This window comes from Nerophis ophidion, linkage group LG29 (assembly GCF_033978795.1).
Source record: "Nerophis ophidion isolate RoL-2023_Sa linkage group LG29, RoL_Noph_v1.0, whole genome shotgun sequence".
Lineage (NCBI taxonomy): Eukaryota > Metazoa > Chordata > Actinopteri > Syngnathiformes > Syngnathidae > Nerophis > Nerophis ophidion.
The window spans coordinates 20,376,837-20,404,733 of record NC_084639.1 but is presented as its reverse complement, the minus strand read 5'-3'; the positions used below and the strand labels follow the sequence as shown (position 1 = coordinate 20,404,733).

Below are 27,897 nucleotides of genomic sequence, written 5' to 3'. Positions count from 1 at the left end.
TTCCGAGCGGTCCCACTGTCCGACACGACACCACAGCCAAGCGTGCAGGTTTAACAGGGTTTTTAATGATAATATTGTCAACAAAAGTTTTCTCTCCTAGTAGAATGTGACTTTTCAGTCACGTCCGTATCCTCTCCCCTCTCCTGCTCCCGACCACTTACTGTTATAGACAACATATAATTAGATGAACACTTACTACCTGTGAAATCTAATCACCTGCCGGCTGTGTCTGGCCGTCAGCACATGCCATGCCCCCGTCTGATGGTGCTCTGTCCTCAGCACCATGGACAGAGGCGGTGACGTTTGCTCCTGCAGGCAGCGCTGGCTACATCTCCCTCCTTATACTAGTTTTCATGAAATTCCAGGAATTAAGTATTACCATTTTTCAATTCAACATTTCTCGACCATTTCAACTCATTCCCAACATTTCATTACGCAAACTCGCATTGCCTTAAATGGGGCTGTGGTCGCTGCTAATATGGCCGTCAATTATCCTTTATTCTAATCCATAATATTTTCTTATTTTTCAAGAATGCATCTTTTTTTTTATTTAGGAATCTGCTTTTTAAAAAGACGTGCCTGTAGCCTGTTTTGAATTTTTTTTTTTTTTAAAGCAATACCTCAACTTGTCAGTTTAATTGGTTCCGTGACGGCGCTCTTAACTCAAAACACTTGTATCTCAAATCAGCGTCTTCTTTTTAAATGAATTTTAATCAGTTGAGTTGGAGCCTGACCCCCTAAAATAGCACATTTTTACATGTTACATGCTTTAAAAAAAATTTTTATTTTAAATATTGTATAAAAGAAAGTAGGGTTGTAAGGTATACCGGTACTAGTATAGTATTGCAGTACTAATAAATCAAAAACGGTACTATACTGTTTGAAAAGTACCGCTTCCCAAACGGCATGACATTGCTGCTTTTACGAGCAGGGGAGCATGTTCGGCAGCGCGCGCGCACAGAGTACTTAAACGCAGACACAGTGTGTAGACAGAAAAGGGACAACGGACGCATTTTTGGTGTAAAAAGTAAAGATAAAGGTGAAGTTATAACACTGAAACACCCTCAGGAAGAGGTGCTTTAAGACATGGCTCGCTAGCTAGCGGCTAACATCCATCCGCAGTGTTTTAGCTACTTCTAAATTACTAGTCCTCGCCTCCATGGCGACAAATAAAGTAAGTACCATTATCAGTGGAGGACGAGGAATAGATAAACATGCATAAACATAAACTCACCGGCGTCACAATGTAAACAAATGCCATGAGTAGATCCACTGTAATGATATCAAGTACAATAGTGTATCTAGTTGATACCACCATCGATATTTTTTATCATCACAATTTTTATTTTCCTCTTTTAAAAACTTTTATTATGTTTATAAACATGGGACCAACTTTTGCTGGTGTTTCCTGCCTTTACCCATTCAACATATCTTTACCTGCACATTACCTACCTTCCCTGCATCCTGGGGTCACACCGGTGCTTTTTTCTGTCACCCATACACGCTGGTGCTTCCTGCCATCACCCAGACAACAAATCGTTACCTGCACATTACCTACCTTCTCTGTATCCTGGTGTCAAACTGGTGCCTCTTTCTCTCACCCAGTCAACATATCTTTACCCGCACATTACCTACCTTCTCTGCATTGTGTGGTCACGCTGGTGCTTCCTGCTTTTAAGCGGCCATCTTGAGACGGCGGCAGCGCAGCAGTTCTTTGAAGGCTCATAAAATCAAAACTGGAGCAGTTAGAAAAACTCTTTTTCGCAACTTTTAATCAGAAGGGTTCACGCTCTTTCCAGTGCGAGTTTGAAGCCGACACAACAAACGCGCCCAGAGGAGCTAATGTTTGAAAAAAGGTGACGGGTTTTTACAAAACTTTTGTTTTGAAGGGGTAATTGCCAACTTCCTGTTGATTTTTGCTGAAGGGTGTAAAATAATGAAATATAGGTCTAAGTGAGACCTACATAGAGGTTTTTGTTTCATGTCTCTACGACATTCCTACCGGAAGTTACAAGCAGTTTTGTCTGTGTTTTCTTCCTAGGAGCAATTTTGTCTGTGTTTTCTCCCTAGGGGGCGCTAGAGCGCAATTTTGAGTTTTGGGGTTTGGTTTTTATATTAGATCGCAATGTTTCGCCTATCCTGATGTGTGTGTCCAGTTTGGTGAGTTTTGAAGCATTTTAAGGGGGTCAAATTACAGCTCAAAGAGGCAAAAATTACATTTTTTTAGTAAACTTTTGTTTTGAAGGAGTTATTGCCAACTTCTTGTTGATTTTTGCTGAAAGATGTAAAAGAATGAAATGTAGGTCTAAGTGAGACCTGCATAGAGGTTTTTGTTTCATGTCTCTACGACATTCCTACCGGAAGTTACAAGCAGTTTTGTCTGTGTTTTCTTCCTAAGGGCAGTTTTGTCTGTTTTCTCCCTAGGGGGCGCTAGAGCGCAATTTTGAGTTTTGGGGTTTGGTTTTTATATTAGATCGCAATTTTTCGCCTATCCTGATGTGTGTGTCCAGTTTGGTGAGTTGTGAAGCATTTTAAGGGGGTCAAACTACAGCTCAAAGAGGCAAAAATTACTTTTTTTTAGTAAACTTTTGTTTTGAAGGAGTTATTGCCAACTTCTTGTTGATTTTTGCTGAAAGATGTAAAAGAATGAAATGTAGGTCTAAGTGAGACCTACATAGACGTTTTCGTTTCATGTCTCTACGACATTCCTACCGGAAGTTACAAGCCGTTTTGTCTGTGTTTTCTTCCAATGAGCAGTTTTGTCTATGTTTTCTCCCTAGGAGGTGCTAGAGCGCAATTTTGAGTTTTGGGGTTTGGTTTTTATATTAGATCGCAATTTTTCGCCTATCCTGATGTGTGTGTCCAGTTTGGTGAGTTTTGAAGCATTTTAAGGGGGTCAAACTACAGCTCAAAGAGGCAAAAATGACATTTTTTTAGTAAACTTTTGTTTTGAAGTGGTTATTGCCAACTTTTTGTTGATTTTTGCTGAAAGATGTAATAGAATGAAATGTAAGTCTAAGTGAGACCTACATAGAAGTTTTTGTTTCATGTCTCTACGACATTCATACCGGAAGTTACAAGCAGTTTTGTCTGTGTTTTCTTCCTAAGGGCAGTTTTGTCTGTGTTTTCTCCCTAGGGGGCGCTAGAGCACAATTTTGAGTTTTGGGGTTTGGTTTTTATATTCGATCGCAATTTTTCGCCTATCCTGATGTGTGTGTCCAGTTTGGTGAGTTTTGAAGCATTTTAAGGGGGTCAAACTACAGCTCAAAGAGGCAAAAATTACTTTTTTTTGTAAACTTTTGTTTTGAAGGAGTTATTGCCAACTTCTTGTTGATTTTTGCTGAAAGATGTAAAAGGATGAAATGTAGGTCTAAGTGAGACCTACATAGAGGTTTTTGTTTCATGTCTCTACGACATTCCTACCGGAAGTTACAAGCAGTTTTGTCTGTGTTTTCTTCCAATGAGCAGTTGTGTCTATGTTTTCTCCCTAGGGGGTGCTAGAGCGCAATTTTGAGTTTTGGGGTTTGGTTTTTATATTAGATCGCAATTTTTCGCCTATCCTGATGTGTGTGTCCAGTTTGGTGAGTTTTGAAGCATTTTAAGGGGGTCAAACTACAGCTCAAAGAGGCAAAAATGAAATTTTTTTAGTAAACTTTTGTTTTGAAGGGGTTATTGCCAACTTTTTGTTGATTTTTGCTGAAAAATGTAATAGAATGAAATGTAGGTCTAAACGAGACCTACATAGAAGTTTTTGTTTCATGTCTCTACGACATTCCTAACGGAAGCTACAAGCAGTTTTGTCTGTGTTTTTTTCCTAGGGGGCGCTAGAGCGCAATTTTAAGATTGGGTTTTTTTTTTTGTTTTTTTTTATTAGATGGCAATTTTCGCCAGTCCTGATGTGTGTGTCAAATTTGGTGAGTTTTGAAGCATGTTAAGGGGGTCAAATTACAGCTCAAAGAGGCGGCCGTATAATTATAAACATAAACCCTAAGATTTTGTTTTTGTTCAAATAAAGACAATAATCAGATTTTTCTGGTCCCCTTTATTTAGAAAAGTATCAAAGTATTGAAACACACACAATATTGGTATCGGGACAACCCTGAAAGCAGTAGAATAAAATGAGTGCAGTAGTTTTATGAGGTAATAAAAACTTGGAGAGTGGACTCCTTTGGTATATCCTTCCAGCTGCTTTGCCGTCAAATACACCATCAGCGGCTTCTTGATATTTTCATGGATAAATGTCTGTGCGGAAGTCCTGCACCGCCGATTACCGACACGCCAGGCTCGTTCAGGTTGACAACAGTGTTTTATTTTGCAATAAAACATGCAAAAGGTTTAGGGGTGCTTTTCAGCCCAATTGAGCACATAAATGGTTTCTCTCCAGTTTCGTCTGCCGCCTCCTTCCTGGCTGCTGCCTTTAACAGAGCGACGGGTGATTAGATAAACACTTGGGTCATCTACGCACCTGTCGCTGATCTCGAAGCCGGTCCTGGCACACCCCACTTCGCTGCAGGTCTGCAGGCCACGCCCCCCCCCCCTCCACAGTCTGCCATTGAAGCACGGCTGGTGGTACTCACTGCGGCACTCGAGCCTCAAACTAATGAAAATAAGTTTGAATTGCGTCGAATCAAGACTCCGTTTTGGGAGTCGCCGCGAGGTCGGACGTGCCGACAGGAAGCTGTCACCGCTTAACAGGATGTCCTGTCGTCCTCCAGGATCGGCGTGTTGTGCGCCTACGCCGCCAACCAGAACCTGAGCGCTCAAGTCAAGAACATCCGCCGCCTGGTCAACAGCAACATGAGGGACCTGCACACCTTCGCCAACGACACGCCCCTGGTATGTGTGACACACGCTGGTAGACACCGTGGTGCCTTTCTTCTCGGTGTTGATCGATCACGACGAGAGCACCCTTGAATATTGTGTTGTTGTAAGTTCAGATTGGGGTATTGTGTTTCTTCATGGGAAAATAAGTTAATGTCTTTTGTTTTCATGTTAGGATTTAAGGTCAAAATACCATCATTTTCAGTTGAAACGGCAATACTAACCCTGGAAGTTTTACCGCACTTTATAAATAATACACTTTTTTAGTTACGTCAATAAATGGACTAAATGATTGACAGGTTGAGGCGATCGAACGATATCAATATATACCGTATTTTCCAGACCATAGGGCGCACCGGATTAGAAGGTGCACTGCCGCTGGATGCAGACTACATGTATCTCGTATGTGTGACTGCCATCATATTGCAGTCTACACGTATCTCTTATGTGTGACTGCCATCATATTGCAGTCTACATGTATCTCTTATGTGTGACTGCCATCATATTGCAGTGTACACATTTCTCTTATGTGTGACTGCCATCATATTGCAGTCTACACATATATTTTATAAGTGACTGCCATCATATTGTAGTCTACACGTATCTCAAATGCGTGACTGCCATCATATTGTACACTACATGTATCTCTTATGTGTGACTGCCATCATATTGCAGTCTACACGTATCTCTTATGTGTGACTGCCATCATATTGCAGTCTACATGTATCTCTTATGTGTAACTGCCATCATATCACAGTCTACATGTATCTTTATGTGTGACTGCCATCATATTGCAGTCTACACGCATCTCTTATGTGTGATTGCCATCATATTGCAGTCTACATGTATCTCTTATGTGTGACTGCCATCATATTGCAGTGTACACATTTCTCTTATGTGTGACTGCCATCATATTGCAGTCTACACATATATTTTATAAGTGACTGCCATCATATTGTAGTCTACACGTATCTCAAATGCGTGACTGCCATCATATTGTACACTACATGTATCTCTTATGTGTGACTGCCATCATATTGCAGTCTACACGTATCTCTTATGTGTGACTGCCATCATATTGCAGTCTACATGTATCTCTTATGTGTAACTGCCATCATATTGCAGTCTACACGTATCTTCTATGTGTGACTGCCATCATATTGCAGTCTACATGTATCTCTTATGTGTGACTGCCATCATATTGCAGTCTACATGTATCTCTTATGTGTGACTGCCATCATATTGCAGTCTGCATGTATCTCGTATGTGTGAATACCATCCTATTGCAGTCTACATGTATCTTCTATGTGTGACTGCCATCATATTGCAGTCTACACGTATCTCTTATGTATGACTGCCATAATATCACAGTCTACATGTATCTCTTATGTGTGACTGCCATCATATTGCAGTCTACACGTATCTCTTATGTGTGACTGCCGTCATATTGCAGTCTACACGTATCTCTTATGTGTGACTGCCATCATATTGCAGTCTACACATATCTCTTATGTGTGACTGCCATCATATTGCAGTCTACACATATATTTTATAAGTGACTGCCATCATATTGTAGTCTACACGTATCTCAACTGCGTGACTGCCATCATATTGTACACTACATGTATCTCTTATGTGTGACTGCCATCATATTGCAGTCTACACGTATCTCTTATGTGTGACTGCCATCATATTGCAGTCTACATGTATCTCTTATGTGTAACTGCCATCATATCACAGTCTACATGTATCTTTATGTGTGACTGCCATCATATTGCAGTCTACACGCATCTCTTATGTGTGATTGCCATCATATCACAGTCTACACGTATCTCTTATGTGTGACTGCCATCATATTGCAGTCTGCACATATCTCTTATGTGTGACTGCCATCATATTGCAGTCTACATGTATCTTCTATGTGTGACCGCCATCATATTGCAGTCTACACGTATCTCTTATGTATGACTGCCATAATATCACAGTCTACATGTATCTCTTATGTGTGACTGCTATCATATTGCAGTCTACACGTATCTCTTATGTGTGACTGCCGTCATATTGCAGTCTACACGTATCTCTTATGTGTGACTGCCATCATATTGCAGTCTACACGTATCTCTTATGTGTGACTGCCATCATATTGCAGTCTACACATATCTCTTATGTGTGACTGCCATCATATTGCAGTCTACATGTATCTCTTATGTGTGATTGCCATCGTATTGCAGTCTGCACGTATCTTGTATGTGTGACTGCCATCATATTGCAGTCTACACATATCTCTTATATGTGACTGCCATCATATCGCAGTCTACATGTATCTCTTATGTGTGACTGCCATCATATCACAGTCTACACATATCTCTTATGTGTGACTGCCATCATATTGCAGTCTACAGGTATCTCTTATGTGTGACTGCCATCATATTGCAGTCTACAGGTATCTCTTATGTGTGACTGCCATCTTATTGCAGTCTACACGTATCCCGTATGTTTGTCTGCCATCATATCGCAGTCTACACATATCTTGTATGTGTGACTGCCATCATATTGCAGTCTACACATATCTCTTATATGTGACTGCCATCATATTGCAGTCTACATGTATCTCTTATGTGTAACTGCCATAATATCACAGTCTACATGTATCTCCTATGTGTGACTGCCATCATATTGCAGTCTACACATATCTTTTATGTGTGACTGCCATCATATTGCAGTCTACACGTATCTCTTAAGTGTGACTGCCATCATATTGCAGTCTACACATATCTCTTATGTGTGACTGCCATCATATCGCAGTCTACATGTATCTATTATGTGTGACTGCCATCATATTGCAGTCTATACGTATCTCTTATGTGTGACTACCGTCATATTGCAATCTACATGTATCTCTTATGTGTGATTGCCATCAGATTGCAGTCTACACAAATCTCTTATGTTTGACTGCCATCAAATTGCAGTCTACACATATCTATTATGTGTGACTGCCATCACATTGAGTCTACACGTATCTCTTATGTGTGACTGCCATAATATCACAGTCTACATGTATCTCTTATGTGTGACTGCCATCATACTGCAGTCTACATGTATCTCGTATGTGTGACTGCCTTCATATTGCAGTCTACACATATCTTGTATGTGTGACTGCCATCATATTGCAGTCTACACATATCTATTATGTGTGACTGCCATCATTGCAGTCTACATGTATCTCTTAAGTGTGACAGCCATCATATTGCAGTCTACATGTATCTCTTATGTGTGACTGCCATCATATCACAGTCTACACGTATCTCGTATGTGTGACTGCCATCATATTGCAGTCTACACGTATCTCGTATGTGTGACTGCCATCCTATTGCAGTATACACGTATCTCTTATGTGTGACTGCCATCATATTGCAGTCTACAGGTTTCTCTTATGTGTGACTGCCATCATATTGCAGTCTACACATGTATTTTATAAGTGACTGCCATCATATTGCAGTCTACACGTATCTCGTATGTGTGACTGCCATCGTATTGCAGTCTACATGTATCTCTTATGTGTGACTGCCATAATATCACAGTCTACACATATCTATTATGTGTGACTGCCATCATATTGCAGTCTACATGTATCTCTTATGTGTGACTGCCATCATATTGCAGTCTACACGTATCTTCTATGTGTGACTGCCATCATATTGCAGTCTACATGTATCTCTTATGTGTGACTGCCATCATATTGCAGTCTACATGTATCTCTTATGTGTGACTGCCATCATATTGCAGTCTGCATGTATCTCGTATGTGTGAATACCATCCTATTGCAGTATACACGTATCTCTTATGTGTGACTGCCATCATATTGCAGTCTACACATATCTATTATGTGTGACTGCCATCATATCACAGTCTACACATATCTCTTATGTGTGACTGCCATCATATTGCAGTCTACATGTATCTCTTATGTGTGACTGCCATCTTATTGCAGTCTACACGTATCTCGTATGTTTGTCTGCCATCATATCGCAGTCTACACATATCTTGTATGTGTGACTGCCATCATATTGCAGTCTACACATATCTCTTATATGTGACTGCCATCATATTGCAGTCTACATGTATCTCTTATGTGTAACTGCCATAATATCACAGTCTACATGTATCTCCTATGTGTGACTGCCATCATATTGCAGTCTACACATATCTTTTATGTGTGACTGCCATCATATTGCAGTCTACACGTATCTCTTAAGTGTGACTGCCATCATATTGCAGTCTACATGTATCTCTTATGCGTGACTGCTATCATATTGCAGTCTACACATATCTCTTATGTGTGACTGCCATCATATCGCAGTCTACATGTATCTATTATGTGTGACTGCCATCATATTGCAGTCTATACGTATCTCTTATGTGTGACTACCGTCATATTGCAATCTACATGTATCTCTTATGTGTGATTGCCATCAGATTGCAGTCTACACAAATCTCTTATGTTTGACTGCCATCAAATTGCAGTCTACACATATCTATTATGTGTGACTGCCATCACATTGAGTCTACACGTATCTCTTATGTGTGACTGCCATAATATCACAGTCTACATGTATCTCTTATGTGTGACTGCCATCATACTGCAGTCTACATGTATCTCGTATGTGTGACTGCTATCATATTGCAGTCTACACGTATCTCTTATGTGTGACTGCCGTCATATTGCAGTCTACACGTATCTCTTATGTGTGACTGCCATCATATTGCAGTCTACACATATCTCTTATGTGTGACTGCCATCATATTGCAGTCTACATGTATCTCTTATGTGTGATTGCCATCGTATTGCAGTCTGCACGTATCTTGTATGTGTGACTGCCATCATATTGCAGTCTACACATATCTCTTATATGTGACTGCCATCATATCGCAGTCTACATGTATCTCTTATGTGTGACTGCCATCATATCACAGTCTACACATATCTCTTATGTGTGACTGCCATCATATTGCAGTCTACAGGTATCTCTTATGTGTGACTGCCATCATATTGCAGTCTACAGGTATCTCTTATGTGTGACTGCCATCTTATTGCAGTCTACACGTATCTCGTATGTTTGTCTGCCATCATATCGCAGTCTACACATATCTTGTATGTGTGACTGCCATCATATTGCAGTCTACACATATCTCTTATATGTGACTGCCATCATATTGCAGTCTACATGTATCTCTTATGTGTAACTGCCATAATATCACAGTCTACATGTATCTCCTATGTGTGACTGCCATCATATTGCAGTCTACACATATCTTTTATGTGTGACTGCCATCATATTGCAGTCTACACGTATCTCTTAAGTGTGACTGCCATCATATTGCAGTCTACACATATCTCTTATGTGTGACTGCCATCATATCGCAGTCTACATGTATCTATTATGTGTGACTGCCATCATATTGCAGTCTATACGTATCTCTTATGTGTGACTACCGTCATATTGCAATCTACATGTATCTCTTATGTGTGATTGCCATCAGATTGCAGTCTACACAAATCTCTTATGTTTGACTGCCATCAAATTGCAGTCTACACATATCTATTATGTGTGACTGCCATCACATTGAGTCTACACGTATCTCTTATGTGTGACTGCCATAATATCACAGTCTACATGTATCTCTTATGTGTGACTGCCATCATACTGCAGTCTACATGTATCTCGTATGTGTGACTGCCTTCATATTGCAGTCTACACATATCTTGTATGTGTGACTGCCATCATATTGCAGTCTACACATATCTATTATGTGTGACTGCCATCATTGCAGTCTACATGTATCTCTTAAGTGTGACAGCCATCATATTGCAGTCTACATGTATCTCTTATGTGTGACTGCCATCATATCACAGTCTACACGTATCTCGTATGTGTGACTGCCATCATATTGCAGTCTACACGTATCTCGTATGTGTGACTGCCATCCTATTGCAGTATACACGTATCTCTTATGTGTGACTGCCATCATATTGCAGTCTACAGGTTTCTCTTATGTGTGACTGCCATCATATTGCAGTCTACACATGTATTTTATAAGTGACTGCCATCATATTGCAGTCTACACGTATCTCGTATGTGTGACTGCCATCGTATTGCAGTCTACATGTATCTCTTATGTGTGACTGCCATAATATCACAGTCTACACATATCTATTATGTGTGACTGCCATCATATTGCAGTCTACATGTATCTCTTATGTGTGACTGCCATCATATTGCAGTCTACACGTATCTTCTATGTGTGACTGCCATCATATTGCAGTCTACATGTATCTCTTATGTGTGACTGCCATCATATTGCAGTCTACATGTATCTCTTATGTGTGACTGCCATCATATTGCAGTCTGCATGTATCTCGTATGTGTGAATACCATCCTATTGCAGTATACACGTATCTCTTATGTGTGACTGCCATCATATTGCAGTCTACACATATCTATTATGTGTGACTGCCATCATATCACAGTCTACACATATCTCTTATGTGTGACTGCCATCATATTGCAGTCTACATGTATCTCTTATGTGTGACTGCCATCTTATTGCAGTCTACACGTATCTCGTATGTTTGTCTGCCATCATATCGCAGTCTACACATATCTTGTATGTGTGACTGCCATCATATTGCAGTCTACACATATCTCTTATATGTGACTGCCATCATATTGCAGTCTACATGTATCTCTTATGTGTAACTGCCATAATATCACAGTCTACATGTATCTCCTATGTGTGACTGCCATCATATTGCAGTCTACACATATCTTTTATGTGTGACTGCCATCATATTGCAGTCTACACGTATCTCTTAAGTGTGACTGCCATCATATTGCAGTCTACATGTATCTCTTATGCGTGACTGCTATCATATTGCAGTCTACACATATCTCTTATGTGTGACTGCCATCATATCGCAGTCTACATGTATCTATTATGTGTGACTGCCATCATATTGCAGTCTATACGTATCTCTTATGTGTGACTACCGTCATATTGCAATCTACATGTATCTCTTATGTGTGATTGCCATCAGATTGCAGTCTACACAAATCTCTTATGTTTGACTGCCATCAAATTGCAGTCTACACATATCTATTATGTGTGACTGCCATCACATTGAGTCTACACGTATCTCTTATGTGTGACTGCCATAATATCACAGTCTACATGTATCTCTTATGTGTGACTGCCATCATACTGCAGTCTACATGTATCTCGTATGTGTGACTGCCTTCATATTGCAGTCTACACATATCTTGTATGTGTGACTGCCATCATATTGCAGTCTACACATATCTATTATGTGTGACTGCCATCATTGCAGTCTACATGTATCTCTTAAGTGTGACAGCCATCATATTGCAGTCTACATGTATCTCTTATGTGTGACTGCCATCATATCACAGTCTACACGTATCTCGTATGTGTGACTGCCATCATATTGCAGTCTACACGTATCTCGTATGTGTGACTGCCATCCTATTGCAGTATACACGTATCTCTTATGTGTGACTGCCATCATATTGCAGTCTACAGGTTTCTCTTATGTGTGACTGCCATCATATTGCAGTCTACACATGTATTTTATAAGTGACTGCCATCATATTGCAGTCTACACGTATCTCGTATGTGTGACTGCCATCGTATTGCAGTCTACATGTATCTCTTATGTGTGACTGCCATCATATTGCAGTCAACACGCATCTCGTATGTGTGACTGCCATCGTATTGCAGTCTACATGTATCTCTTATGTGTGACTGCCATAATATCACAGTCTACACATATCTATTATGTGTGACTGCCATCATATTGCAGTCTACATGTATCTCTTATGTGTGACTGCCATCATATTGCAGTCTACACGTATCTTCTATGTGTGACTGCCATCATATTGCAGTCTACATGTATCTCTTATGTGTGACTGCCATCATATTGCAGTCTACATGTATCTCTTATGTGTGACTGCCATCATATTGCAGTCTGCATGTATCTCGTATGTGTGAATACCATCCTATTGCAGTATACACGTATCTCTTATGTGTGACTGCCATCATATTGCAGTCTACACATATCTATTATGTGTGACTGCCATTACATTGAGTCTACACGTATCTCTTATGTTTGACTGCCATCATATTGCAGTCTACACATATCTCGTATGTGTGACTGCCTTCTTATTGCAGTCTGCACATATCACTTATGTGTGACTGCCATCATATTGCAGTCTACATGTATCTCTTATGTGTAACTGCCATCATATCACAGTCTACATGTATCTCTTATGTGTAACTGCCATCATATCACAGTCTACATGTATCTCTTATGTGTAACTGCCATCATATCACAGTCTACATGTATCTCCTATGTATGACTGCCATCACATTGAGTTTACACATATCTCTTATGTTTGATTGGCATCATATTGCAATGTACACGCTAATCTCTTATGTGTGACTGCCATCTACTGCTTAGACTTATCAAATATGTTTTTCTATTTTTTGACAGGTCATAAAAACTACCAATAATTATTGATATTGAGCGATATAAAACACTTCTATGGTGATAGTTTTCAGCCCCGAGGTCCACTGCATGACAACATGATTCTGAATGACTACAACGCTGGCTTGTAAACAGGAGTTCAGAACATTCAGAGAGGGATTTTAATGATAAAAAACTTTGATTTAAAACTTTGTTTTCGTTTTTTTTACGCAAAAATTTACTTTTTATTTAGTTTTTTTCCCCCTGATTTATATGTGAATAAATAAAATGGAATGATAATGAATGAATAAAAAATTAGCCATTAACAGTTTCTCGGATTGAACCCAGAATGAGCAAGCAAGGCTCCCTCTCTGATGCCTCAAGAGTCTCGCTGGACAACGAGCTGACGTCTTAGGATTTTAGCATGTCGATTAGCACGCTGGACTCTCATTCTGCGGACGCATTTTCAACTTTTTGTACATTTTGTTTGTGTTTTACCAGCAAATCGACTACCTGTCCTCCCAGTACTCCACCGCCAAGAACCAAGTCCTCTACGACTTGGACAGTAAGTCTCTAACACCCCTAGTGGTCATTTTGTGTTGTTGCTCTTTCTACTGCACACATTTCAGTGACTGAACACTAATATGTTGTTGTTTTTGTTTACAAACCCCAAAAAGCAGTGAAGTGGTCACGTTGTGTAAATGGTAAATAAAAACAAAATACAATGATTTGCAAATCCTTTTCAACTTATATTCAATTAAATAAACTGCAAAGACAAGATATTTAACGTTAAAACTGGTAAACGTTGTTGTTTTCTGCAGATATTAGCTCATTTGGAATGGGATGCCTGCGACATGTCAAAAAAGCTGGCACAAGTGGCAAAAAAGACTGAGAGAGTTGAGGAATGCTCATCAAACACTTATTTGGAACATCCCACGGGTGAACAGGCTAATTGGGAACAGGGTAGAAAAGCAGCTTCTGTGAAATTCACAAACAAGGACGGGACAACTTTGTCAACAAATTGTTCCAGAACAACATTTCTCAACAAGATGTTGCAAGGAATTTAGGGATTTCACCATCCACGCTCCGTAATATCGTCAAAATGTTCAGAGATTCTGGAGAAATCACTGCACGTAAGCCACGATATTCCGCATCTTGGATCCCTACTGCATCAAAAAGCCACGTCAGTGTGTAAAGGATATCACCACACGGGATCAGGAACACTTCATAAAAACCACTGTCAGTAACTACGGTTGGTCGCTACATGGCATAGTGGGTAGAACGGCCGTGCCAGAAACCTGAGGGTTGCAGGTTCGCTTCCCACCTATTGACATCCCAAAAAAAACGCTGCCGTTGTGTCCTTGGGCAGGACACGTCACCCTTTGCCCCCGGTGCCGCTCACACTGATGAATGAATGATGAAGGAATGATTGGTGGTGGTCGGAGGGGCCGTAGGCGCAAACTGGCAACCACGCTTCCGTCAGTCTACCCCAGGGCAGCTGTGGCTACAGATGTAGCTTACCACCACCAGGTGTGAATGAATGATGGGTTCCCACATCTCTGTGAGAGCTTTGAGTATCTAACAATAGAAAAGCGCGATATTAATCTAATCCATTATTATTATTATTATAAGTGCAAGTTAAAACTCTACTATGCAAAGCCACAGCCATTTATCAACAACACCCAGAAACGCTTCGCTGGGCCTGAGTTCATCTAAAATGGATTGATGCAAAGTAAAAAAAAAAGTGTTCTGTGGTCTGACGAGTCCACATTTAAAATTATTTTTGGAAACTGCGGACGAGGAAGAGAACCTTCCGAACTTGTCTAGGCGCAAAGTGTAAAAGCTAGCATCTGTGATGGTATGGGGGTGTATTAGTGCCCAAGGCATGGGTAACTTACACATCTGTGAAGGCACCATTAATGCTGAAAGATCCATACAGGTTTTGGAGAAACATATGTTGCCATCCAAGCAACGTTCTAATGGACGCCCCTGCTTATTTCAGCAAGACAATGCCAAGCCACGTGTTACAACAGCGTGGCTTCTTAGTAAAAGAGTGCGGGTACTAGACTGGCCTGCCTGTAGTCCAGACCTGTCTCCTGGTGCAAAGGGAGACTGTTGAACAACTTAAGCTGTACATCAAGCAAGAATGGGAAAGAATTCCACTTCAAAAATGTGTCTCCTCAGTTCCCAAACCAATGTGTTGCTGCCATTCTAAATTCATGATTATTTGCCGAAAAATAACCAAGTTTCTCAGTGTGAACATGAAATATCTTGTCTTTGCAGTCTAATCAATTGAATATAAGTTTAAAAGGATTTGCAAATCTTTGTTTGTGGAGGTTGCCCTCCTGTGGGTTCTCCTGACACAAAAAGTCTACTTGTCTGAGGTAACAATCTTTTATTTTCCTCAGGGATTGCTTTCCAGCAATATTTGTTTGGTCCTTTCAGTCCAGCGTGTCTCAGTTTGTGTGTCTTTCCTCTCTCTCTGGCTCCCTACGCCAACTCTAACCCTGTGTCTCGGTCTGGCTGCTGCTAATGAGGGCGACAGGTGATTAGATAACCAGGCCCACCTGGGCCATTCATTCACCTGTTGCTGTCTTCGAGGCCGGTCCTGGCGTACCCCGTTCCGCGGCAGGCCCGCAGGCCACGCCCCCCTCCACAATTGTATTCTGTTTTTATTCACCATTTACACGACGTGACAACTTCACTGCTTTTGGGTTTTGTTGATCGACCAGGAAATTGATGAGCTCGGGCCCAGCATAGCCAGCGAAGCGTTTCTGGGTGTTGTTGATAATTGGCTTTGGCTTAGTAGAGATTTAACTTGAACCTACAGATGTAGCGAGCAACTGTTGTTACTGACAGTGGTTTTCTGAAATATTCCTGAGCCCATGTGGTGATATCCTTTACACACTTTTTTTGACGCAGTACCGCCTGAGAGGATTGAAGGTCCGTAACATCATGGCTTACGTGCAGTGATTTCCCCAGATTCTCTGAACCTTTTGATGATATTACGGAGCGTAGATGGTGAAATCCCTACATTCCTTGCAATAGCTGGTTGAGAAATATTGTTCTTAAACAATTTGCTCAGGCATTTGTCGACAAAGCGCTGACCCTCGCCCCCATCCCCGTTTGATGCGTGTTCTTCATCTTTCTCAGTCTTTTTTGCCACCTGTGCCAGCTTTTTTTAAACATGTTACAGGCAATATCTTGTCTTGGTAGTCTATTTAATTGAATATAGGTAGAAAATAATTTGCAAATCATTGTATTCTGTTTTTATTTACCGTTTACACGACGTGACAACTTCACTGCTTTTGGGTTTTGTAGATCGACCAGGAAATTGAGGAGTTCGGGCCCAGCGTAGCCAGGGAAGCGTTTCTGGATGTTGTTGATAAATGCCTTTAGCTTAGCAATAGCTGGCTGAGAAATATTGTTCTTAAACAATTTGCTCAGGCATTTAAAGACAAAGCGTTGACCCTCACCCTCGTCGCCCCGTTTGATATGTGTTCTTCAACTTTCTCAGTCTTCAACTTTCTCAGTCTTTTTTGCTACCTGTGCCAGCTCTTTTGAAACATGTTACAGGCAATATCTTGTTTTGGCAGTCTATTCAATTTAATATAATTGGAAAAGGATTTGCAAATCATTGTGTTCTGTTTTTATTTACCATTTACACGACGTGACAACTTCACTGCTTTTGGGTTTTTGTAGATCGACCAGGAAATTGATGAGTGTAGCCAGCGAAGCGTTTCTGGGTGTTGTTGATAAATGGCTTTGGCTTTGCAATAGCTGGCTGAGAAATGTTGTTCTTAAACAATTTTCTCAGGCATTTATCGACAAAGCGGTGACCCTCGCCCCCCGTCCCTGTTTGATGTGCGTTCTTCAACTTCCTCAGTCTTTTTTGCTACCTGTGTCAGCTTTTTGAAACATGTTACAAGCAATATATTGTCTTGGCAGTTTATTTAATCGCATATAATGTGAAAATAGTTAGCAAATTATTGTATTCTGTTTTTATTTACCATTCACACGACATGACAACTTCACTGCTTTAGCGTTTTGTAGATCGACCAGGAAATTGATGAGCCCGGGCCCTGCGTAGCCAGTGCAGCGTTACTGGGTGTTGTTGATAAATGCCTTTGGCTTAGCAGTAGCTGGCTGAGAAATGTTGTAATTAAACAATTTTCTCAGGCATTTATCGACAAAGCAGTGACCCTTGCGCCCTGTACCCTGTTTGTTCATGTTCCTCAACTTTCTCAGTCTATTTTGCCACTTGTGCCATCTTTTTTTAAACATGTTACAGGCAATATCTTGTCTTGGCAGTCTAATTAGTTGAATATAAGTTGAAAAGCATTTGCAAATCATTGTATTCTCTTTTTATTTGCCATTTTCACGACGTGACAACTTCACTGCCTTTGGGTTTTGTAGATGGACCAGGAAATTGATGCCCTGCGTAGCCAGCGAAGCGTTTCTGGGTGTTGTTGATAAATGTCTTTGGATTTGCTATATCTGGCTGAGAAATGTTGTTCTTAAACAATTTGCTCAGGCATTTATCGACAAAGCGGTGACCCTCGCCCCCCGTCCCCTATTTGTTACGCGTTCCTCAACTTTCTCAGTCTTTTTTGCCACCTGTGCCAGCTTTTTTGAAGCAATATCTTGTCTTGGCAGTCTATTCAATTGAATATAAGTTGAAAAGGATTTGCAAATCAATGTATTCTCTTTTTATTTACCTTTTACATAACATGACAACTTTACTGCTTTTGTAGTTTTTAAAGTTGTTTTTGTTATATTTTAATAATAAAACAAAAATGTTCGTCTTTATTAGGCAGTTTTATGCACTTTGTTGAATATTTCATAAATGCGCGACAACAGAACCTTTTATGCTTTTTTTTTTTGCTTCATTTCCTTCAGTCATCCTCATATTAAAACATGCTTTGGTGTTGTTTTATGTGTTTGAGGAGAAAGTCATATTTTAATATTTAATATGTTTGTGTCACAGACATAGGTCCGCTGCTGGGTGGAAGGATACACGATCAGTTGGATCAGGAGGTGCGACCCGCCTTGGATGCCGCGCTGAAAATGGCAGGATGTGCGTACTCAATGTGCTCTTTTTTTCATTTTCTCAAGGCGATACCAAGCCGTGATATCAAAAATGAAATAAAAAAACAAAAAAAAAATGAACAGTTCTATTCTTCTTGCCCAAGGAGTGATGCGACTTCCTGTCTGGGTCTGCAGCTCCCTCTGCAGCTCAGAGGGAGAATTACACTCCTTAGCCAGCAATAAAGTGTATTTATTCCCCCCAAAAATAGTGCAATCCGGTCATGGTATCGTGCTTAATGTCGATACAGCATGGCGAAAAATGATACGATATTTTTTTGGGGTCAAATCTCTTGTTTCATAGCCAAATAGTTTTGCTTACTTTTTTCTTTGTTTTTTGTTTTTTTTTCCCCCGTGCGAAGTGAAAATCGACAGAGCCATGAAAGGTAAACCCGAGCCGAAGAATGACCTCTGACCTCTGACCCCGGTGTCACGTGACACGGATGTCCTCCCCCTGACCCTTCCTTCCTTGTGTCATGAAGTGGTTGAAATGTTTAAAACTGCACTAAAAAAAAAAAAAAGTTCCATTTTCCTGATGCAGTTTTAACAAAGTGAATGTGTTGGCATCGTTGCGTTCAAGGATGCTGGGAAATTTCTGCATGACCGGTCGTGTCGCGTTTCGAACTGTTTTGTTTGTTTGTGTCCCGCTCCCATTTTTTAACCTTAAAGCTGTTTGTTTGCATAACGTATTTTTTTTTTTTTTTGGTTTTGTCCGTGCTGTTGCTAGGCAGATTTGCCAAAAGCTCCTGTTTAAAGCGTTAAATGATATTTTAATAAACTGTTTAATTTAGATTTGATTTAAAAACAAATAAATGCAGTATTTATGTAATTTAATAAGAATACACTAGAAGAAGGTAAACATAATAGAAGTGTGATGATAACCATAGAGTTGTGCCGTGGTTCCTTGCAGCCATGCGGGAGACCAAGGAGGCCCTGGACAACGTGAGCGTGTCCCTGCAAGTCCTCCAGGAAGGCGCGGCGCACCTCCAAGTCCACCTGAGTCTGGTCCGGGACGACATCAACAACACCCTGGACGACCCCGGGTGTCATGACGAGGAGTCGGACGCCACCTCCGCCCAGCTGTGTCGCAACATCCGCCTGTCGCTGGCACAGCTGCACATCAGTGCCAACTTCACCCGGGTACTCTTCCATTGTGACTTATATTCTTATGTTATGGTCTTTGTGACTTATATTCTTATTTGACTGTTCCATTATGACTTATATTCTTATTTGACTGTTCCATTATGACTTATATTCATATTTGACTGTTCCATTGTGACTTATATTCTTATTTGACTGTTCCATTATGACTTATATTCTTATGTTATTGTCTTTATGACTTATATTCTTATTTGACTGTTCCATTATGACTTATATTCTAATTTGACCGTTCCATTATGACTTATATTCTTATTTTACTGTCTTTAGGATTTATATTCATATTTAACTGTCTCTCTGACTTATATTCTTATGTTATTGTCTTTGTGACTTATATTCTTATTTGACTGTTCCATTATGACTTATATTCTTATTTGACTGTTCCATTATGACTTATATTCATATTTGACTGTGTTTATGACTTACATTCATATGTTACTGTTCCATTATGACTTATAGTCTTATGTTATTGTCTTTGTGACTTATATTCTTATTAGACTGTTCCATTATGACTTATATTCATATTTGACTGTTCCATTATGACTTATATTCTTATTTTACTGTCTTTAGGACTTATATTCATATTTTACTGTCTCTCCGACTTATATTCTTATGTTATTGTCTTTGTGACTTATATTCTTATTTGACTGTTCCATTATGACTTATATTCTTAGGTTATTGTCTTTGTGACTTATATTCTTATTTGACTGTTCCATTATGACTTATATTCATATTTGACTGTCTTTGTGACTTATATTCTTATGTTATCGTCTTTGTGACTTATATTCTTGTTTACTGTTCCATTATGACTTATATTCTTCTTTTACTGTCTTTAGGACTTATATTAATATTTTACTGTCCCTCTGACTTATATTCTTATGTTATTGTCTTTGTGACCTATATTCTTATTTGACTGTTCCATAATGACTTATATTCTTATTTGACTGTTCCATTATGACTTATATTCTTCTGTTTTTGTCTTTGTGACTTATATTCTTATTTGACTGTTCCATTATGACTTATATTTATGTTTGACTGTCTTTATGACTTATATTCATATGTTGCTGTTCCATTATGACTTATAGTCTTATGTTATTGTCTTTGTGACTTATATTCTTATTTGACTGTTCCATTATGACTTATATTCTTCTTTTACTGTCTTTGTGACTTATATTCTTATTTGACTGTCTTGGTGACATATTCTCATTTGACTGTTCCATTAAGACTTATATTCTTATTTGACTGTTCCCCTATGACTTATATTCATATTTGACTGTCTTTATGACTTATATTCATATGTTACTGTTCCATTATGACTTATAGTCTTATGTTACTGTCTTTGTGACTTATATTCTTATTTGACTGTTCCATTAGGACTTATATTCATATTTGACTGTTCCATTATGGCTTATATTCTTATTTTACTGTCTTTAGGACTTATATTCATATTTTACTGTCTCTCTGGCTTATGTTCTTATGTTATTGTCTTTGTGACTTATATTCTTATTTGACCGTTCCATTATGACTTATATTCTTATTTGACTGTCTTTATGACTTATATTCATATGTTACTGTTCCATTTTGACTTATAGTCTTATGTTATTGTCTTTGTGACTTATATTCTTATTTGACTGTTGCATTATGACTTATATTCATATTTGACTGTCTTTATGACTTATATTCATATTTTACTGTTCCCTTATGACTTATAGTCTTATTTTATTGTCTTTGTAACTTATATTCTTATTTGACTGTTCCATTATGACTTATATTCATATTTGACTGTCTTTATGACTTATATTCATATGTTACTGTTCCATTATGACTTATAGTCTTATGTTATTGTCTTTGTGACTTATATTCTTATTTGACTGTTCCATTAGGACTTATATTCATATTTGACTGTTCCATTATGACTTATATTCTTATTTTACTGTCTTTAGGACTTATATTCATATTTTACTGTCTCTCTGGCTTATGTTCTTATGTTATTGTATTTGTGACTTATATTCTTATTTGACTGTTCGATTATGACTAATATTTATGTTTGACTGTCTTTATGACTTATATTCATATTTTACTGTTCCATTATGACTTATATTCATATTTGACTGTCTTTATGACTTATATTCATATTTTACTGTTCCCTTATGACTTACAGTCTTATGTTATTGTCTTTGTGACTTATATTCTTTTTTGACTGTTCCATTATGACTTATATTAATATTTGACTGTCTTTGTGACTTATATTCTTATTTGACTGTCTTGGTGACATATTCTTATTTGACTGTTCCATTATGACTTATATTCATATTTGACTGTCTTGGTGACTTATATTCTTATTTGACTGTCTTGGTGACATATTCTTATTTGACTGTTCCATTATGACTTATATTCTTATTTTACTGTCTTCTTCCATTGTGGTTTATATTCATATTTTGCTGCCTTGGTGACTTATATTCTTATTTAACTCTTCCATTATGACTTACATGTATAGTTTACTGCCTTTATAACTTATATTCATATTTTACTGTCATTGTGACTTATATTCATATGTTGCTGTCTTTATGACCTATATTCATAGTTTACTGTTGCATTATTGTTTATATTCTCATTGTACTGTTCCATTATGACTTATATTCATTTTTGGCTGTTCCATTATGACTTGTATTTATATTTTACTGTCTTTGTGACTTATATTCTTATTTTACTGTCTTGGTGACATATTCTTATTTGACTGTTCCATTATGACTTATATTCTTATTTGACTGTCTTTAGGACTTATATTCATATTTTACTGTCGTCTTCCATTATGACTTATATTCATATTTTGCTGTCTTGGTGACTTATATTCTTATTTAACTGTTCCATTATGACTTACATGTATAGTTTACTGCCTTTATAACTTATATTCATATTTTACTGTCGTGGTGACTTATATTCATATTTTGCTGTCTCTATGACTTATATTCATAGTTTCCTGTTGCATCATTGTTTATATTCTTATTGTACTGTTCCATTATGACTTATATTCATTTTTGCTGTTCCATTATGATTTATATTCTTATTTTACTGTTCCATTATGACTTATATTCATTTTGGCTGTTCCATTATGACTTATATTCTTATTTTACTGTCTTCTTCCATTATGACTTATATTCATATTTTACTGTCTTTGTGACTTATATTCTTATTTTACTGTTCCATTATGGCTCATATTCATATTTTTCTGTCTTGATGACTTATATTCATATTTTACTATTTTACTATTCTCGCTGGATTATATTGTTATCCCATTAATATTTTTACTTTAATCTTGGAATTTTATTACATGGTAGTATTTGGTGCTAATTTTTGCAAATATTTCCTCCTTTTTTCTTGTAATATTATAACTTTATTCCCACAACATTTGGACTTAATTCACTTCATTCTTGTAATATATTTTTTTAGTTTCACAACATTACAACTTTTTTCCAATAACATTTAGATTTTATTCCTGTAATATTAACACTTATTCTTATTATATTTTTGCTTTATTCTTGTATTATTTTTAACTGTATTCCTATGATTTGACTTAAATCTTGTGATATTTTCACTTTATTCCTATAATATTCTGACTCTGTTTGTAAAATGATGACCAATTCTTGTAATATGTTTCCTAGAATATTTTGACTTTACTTTGTAATATTATAAATTTATTCCTGTAATATTTTGACTTTATTTTGTAATATTATAACTTTATCCCTACAATATTTTGACATTATTCTTGTAATATTATTATCTTATTCCTATAATATTTTGACTTTATTTTGTAATATTATAACTTTATTCCTACAATATTTTAACTTTATGCTTGTGATATTATAACAAAAAAATGTTTAGAAATGTTTCATCATTTTTTTGCAATACCATAACTTTATTCCCATAATTTTTTGAGTTTTTTTTTTTACTTTATTCTTGCTGTATTACAACTTTATTTCTTTAATATTTTGACTATATTTACATGGTAGTATTTGGACTTTATTATATGTTTGACAAAGCATATTTTTAGGAATGACATTTTCCCCGTTGTTTGTTTGTTTTTCCAATGTTGTTTTTTTGTATTAATTTTGCTAATATTTCTAACTTATTTCTTGTTATATTATAACTTTATTCCCACTTAATTTACTTCATTCTTATAATATAGATATTTTTTTATTTTCACAACATTACAACTTTATTCCAATAATATTTAAATTTTATTCCTGTAATATTCAGACTTTATTCCTATCATATTTTAGCTTTATTCTTGTAATATTTTTTTAACTATTCCAATGATTTGACCTTAATCTTGTGATATTTTAACTTTATTCCTCTAATACTCTCTTTGTAAGATTCTGACCAATTCTTGTAATACAACTTTTCCTAGAATATTTTGACTTTATTTTATAATATTATAACTTTATTCCTGTAATAATTTAGCTTTATTCTCGTAATATCATAACTTTATTCCTGTAGTTTGACTTCATGCTTATGATATTATAACTTTATTCCTATAATATTTTGACTTGAACATTAGAACATTTTCTTTAATATTTTCACTTTATGCAAAAGTTATTCTCTTCTTTTATAATATGAAACACTTTCTTTTTTATGTAAGATTAAATTTGTTCCTTAATATTATCATAAAATTTAATTTATAAAATATTTAAAAAAATGTTTGTTAATTTTGTAAATATTTCCACCTTTTTTCTTGTAATATTATAACTTTATTCCCACAACATTTGGACTTAATTCACTTCATATAATATATATATATATTTTATTTTCACAACATTACAACTTTTTTTCCAATAATATTTTGATTATATTCCTGTAATATTAACACTTATTCCTACTATTGTATTTCTGCTTTATTCTTGTAATATTTGTAACTGTATTCCTATGATTTGACTTAAATCTTGTGATATTTCAACTTTATTCCTATTATATCCTGACTGTGTTTGTAAAATGATGACCAATTCTTGTAATATGACATTCTTTAGAATATTTTGACTTTATTTTGTAATATTATTACTTTATTCCTGAAATATGTTGATTTTATTTTGTAATATTATAACTTTATCCCTACAATATTTTGACATTTTTCTTGTAATATTATTACTTTATTCCTATAATATTTTGACTTTATGCTTGTAATATTATAACTTTATTCCTACAATATTTTACCTTTATGCTCTATATATTACAACACAATTTTTTTTACAAATTGTTTATCATTTTTTGCAATACTATAACTTTATTCCCTTTTTTTTTTTTTTTTACTTTATACTTGCTGTATTATAACTTTATTTCTTTAATATTTTGACTTTATTACATGGTAGTATTTGGACTTTATTATATATTTGACAAAGCATATTTTTACGAATTACATTTTCCTCGTTACTTGTTTGTTTTTCCAAAGTTGTTGTTTTTTTGTGTTAATTTCACAAATATTTCCGCCTTTTTTTTGTAATATTATAACTTTATTCCCACAACATTTGGACTTATTTCACTTCATTCTTGTAATATATATATGTATATATATATATTTTTTTCACAACATTACAACTTTATTCCAATAATATTTAGATTGTATTCCTGTAATATTAAGACTTTATTCCTATAATATTTTAGCTTCATTCGTTTTAATATTTTTAACTGTATTCCTATGACTTGACTTAAATCTTGTGATATTTTAACTTTATTCCTATAATATTATGACCAACTCTTGTAATATGACTTTTCCTACAATATTCTGACTTTATTTTGTAATATTATAACTTGATTCTTTTAATATTTTGACTTTTTTTTTGTAACATTTTGACTTAATTCCTAAAATATATAGATTTTATTCCTGTATTATCAAGACTTTATTCCTATGATATTTTAGCTTTTTTTCTTGTAATATTTTAACTGTATTCCTATGATTTGACTTAAATCTTGTAATATTTGAACTTTATTCCTATTTTATTCTGACTCTGTTTGTAAGATGATGACCAATTCTTGTAATATGACTTTACCTAGAATATGTGGCCTACATTTTGTAATATTATAAAGTGATTATTGTAATATTTTTATTTTATTTTGTAATATTATAACTTTATTTCTACATTATTTTGATTTTATGCTTCTGATATTATGACTTTATTCCTACAATATTTTTGACTTTATGCTTGTAATATTACAACTTTATTCCTACAATATTTTTGACTTTATGCTTGTTATATTACAACTTTATTCCTACAATATTTTTGACTTGTTGCTTGTAATATTACAACTTTATCCCTACAATATTTTGACTCTAAACTCGTGATATTACAACAAAAAATTGTTAACAAATTGTTTATCATTTTTTTTGCAATACTATAACTTTATTCCCATAATTTTTTGACATTATTCTTGTAATATTACCACTTTATTTCTTTAATATTTTGACTTTTTTACATGGTAGTATTTGGACTTTATTATATAATTGACAAAGCATATTTTTACGAATGACTTTTTTCCCCATTTTCTTTTTTTTTTCTTTTTTTTTTTTTTTTACTTTTACAACATTACAAATGTATTCCAATTATATTTTGACTTTAATTTTGTGATATTATGACAAAAAATGTTTACAAATTTTATATAATTTTTTTGCAATACTATAACTTTATTCCCATATTATTTTGACTTTATTCTTGCTGTATTACAACTTTATTTCTTTCATATTTTGACTTTGTTACATGGTAATATTTGGACTTTATTGTTCTATTATCATTTCCACAAAGCATATGACTTTTCCTAAAATATTTTGACTTTATTTTGTAATATTATAACTGTATTCCTATAATTATTTTTTTTCATGTAAGATTGAATTTGCCCCCTAATAATATAATTAGCTTTTATTATTATTTTTTATATTTGCACTTGTAATTTTGCACTGAACTTTGTGACTTGAATTAATTATAATAATTATATAATATTTTGACTTTACATTGCAACTTTATTACCTTTTTTTTTTTTTACTTTACTCTTGCTGTATTACAACTTTATTTCTTTCATATTTTGACGTTGTTACATGGTAATATTTGGACTTTATTTTTCTCATTTCCACAAAGCATATGACTTTTCCTAGAATATTTTGAATTTATTTTGTAATATTGTATTCCTATAATTATTTTTTTTTTCCATGTAAGATTGAATTTGCCCCTTAATCATATAATTAGCTTTTATTTTAATTTTTTATATTTGCACTTCTAATTTTGCACTGAATTTTTGTGACTTGAATTAATTATAACAATTATATAATATTTTGCCTTTACATTGCAACTTTATCCTCATAAAATGACTTTTGTTTCGTATTTTTTTCATCTTTTGAAGGCATTGATGAAAGTGTCACTACGCTACTTTTCCACTTTCTGTATTTCTTTTTTTGTTCGTCCAGCTTCCCAACGTGAACTCTCAGCTGGAGAAGATGAGCGACGTGTTGAAGACCGACCTCAGCGCCATCGTGCACAAGGTCCACTTGTTTTCCGTCCGCTCCGAAAACTTCCACTTGACCGTTTGTTTGTTTGTTTGTTTACTCATCAGGGCTACGCCGCCTTGAACGACACTCCTTATATGGTCATGGTGCAGAACAGAGGCGTTGTGGACAGTAAGTGGCCTTGCTGGCGTTGGAAGTGTTGGTGTTTCTGGTGGCCAAGTGGAGGTGTTTGCCGCTGCAGAGGTGCAGAGTGTGCTGGACGACGTCGGCAGCAACATCAGCGGCTTCGCCAAAGTCTTCCCGGTGCAGAAGTCGCTCGACGACTTCACCATCTTCATCAGCCACGCCCACGCCAAGATCGAGGACCACTACCCCGACATCGACCAGATGGACTTCTACAGGTCAGCAAACAAACATTTATCATCATCTATTCATCCATCCATCTGGTTTTTAAACTGTTTACATGAAATATCATTGTTAAATAACATTGTACAGAAATATGTTTCATTATGTCTTTTTTTTTAATGAACAAGATAATATTTTTTTTATATTTTATTTTTATTTGATATATTTGATATTATTAGTATATAATAATACATTTTAAATCAATATTTTGTATTTTATATCTAAATATTTAAATATAAATATTTTTAAATAATAGGAATTGGGTTTTATTTTATTTAAAAAATGATAGAATATGCAAAGAAATATTATTTTATTTTATTAGATTATTTTGTATTTTATTTTACAGTATATCATTGTTGAAAATATATTTTATTTTATTTTCTAATACAAGATAACATTT

The 27,897-nt window shown here is 36.0% G+C and overlaps 1 protein-coding gene across 11 annotated transcripts in view; it reads left to right on the top strand.

The window, feature by feature from the left end:
* Positions 1-27,897, top strand: part of prom1a (prominin 1a) — a 212,905-nt gene that overhangs the window by 116,011 nt on the left and 68,997 nt on the right. For 6 of the 11 annotated variants that reach the window (XM_061891624.1, XM_061891621.1, XM_061891631.1 and 3 more), the window contains 8 exons: positions 4,716-4,836; positions 13,865-13,928; positions 18,351-18,440; positions 18,811-18,834; positions 19,359-19,588; positions 27,054-27,128; positions 27,200-27,263; positions 27,334-27,493. In XM_061891624.1, coding sequence (XP_061747608.1) covers positions 4,716-4,836; positions 13,865-13,928; positions 18,351-18,440; positions 18,811-18,834; positions 19,359-19,588; positions 27,054-27,128; positions 27,200-27,263; positions 27,334-27,493 — 828 coding nt within the window. The remainder of the gene's footprint in view (positions 1-4,715; positions 4,837-13,864; positions 13,929-18,350; positions 18,441-18,810; positions 18,835-19,358; positions 19,589-27,053; positions 27,129-27,199; positions 27,264-27,333; positions 27,494-27,897) is intronic. The other 5 variants (XM_061891626.1, XM_061891623.1, XM_061891628.1 and 2 more) reach the window with 1 other exon arrangement.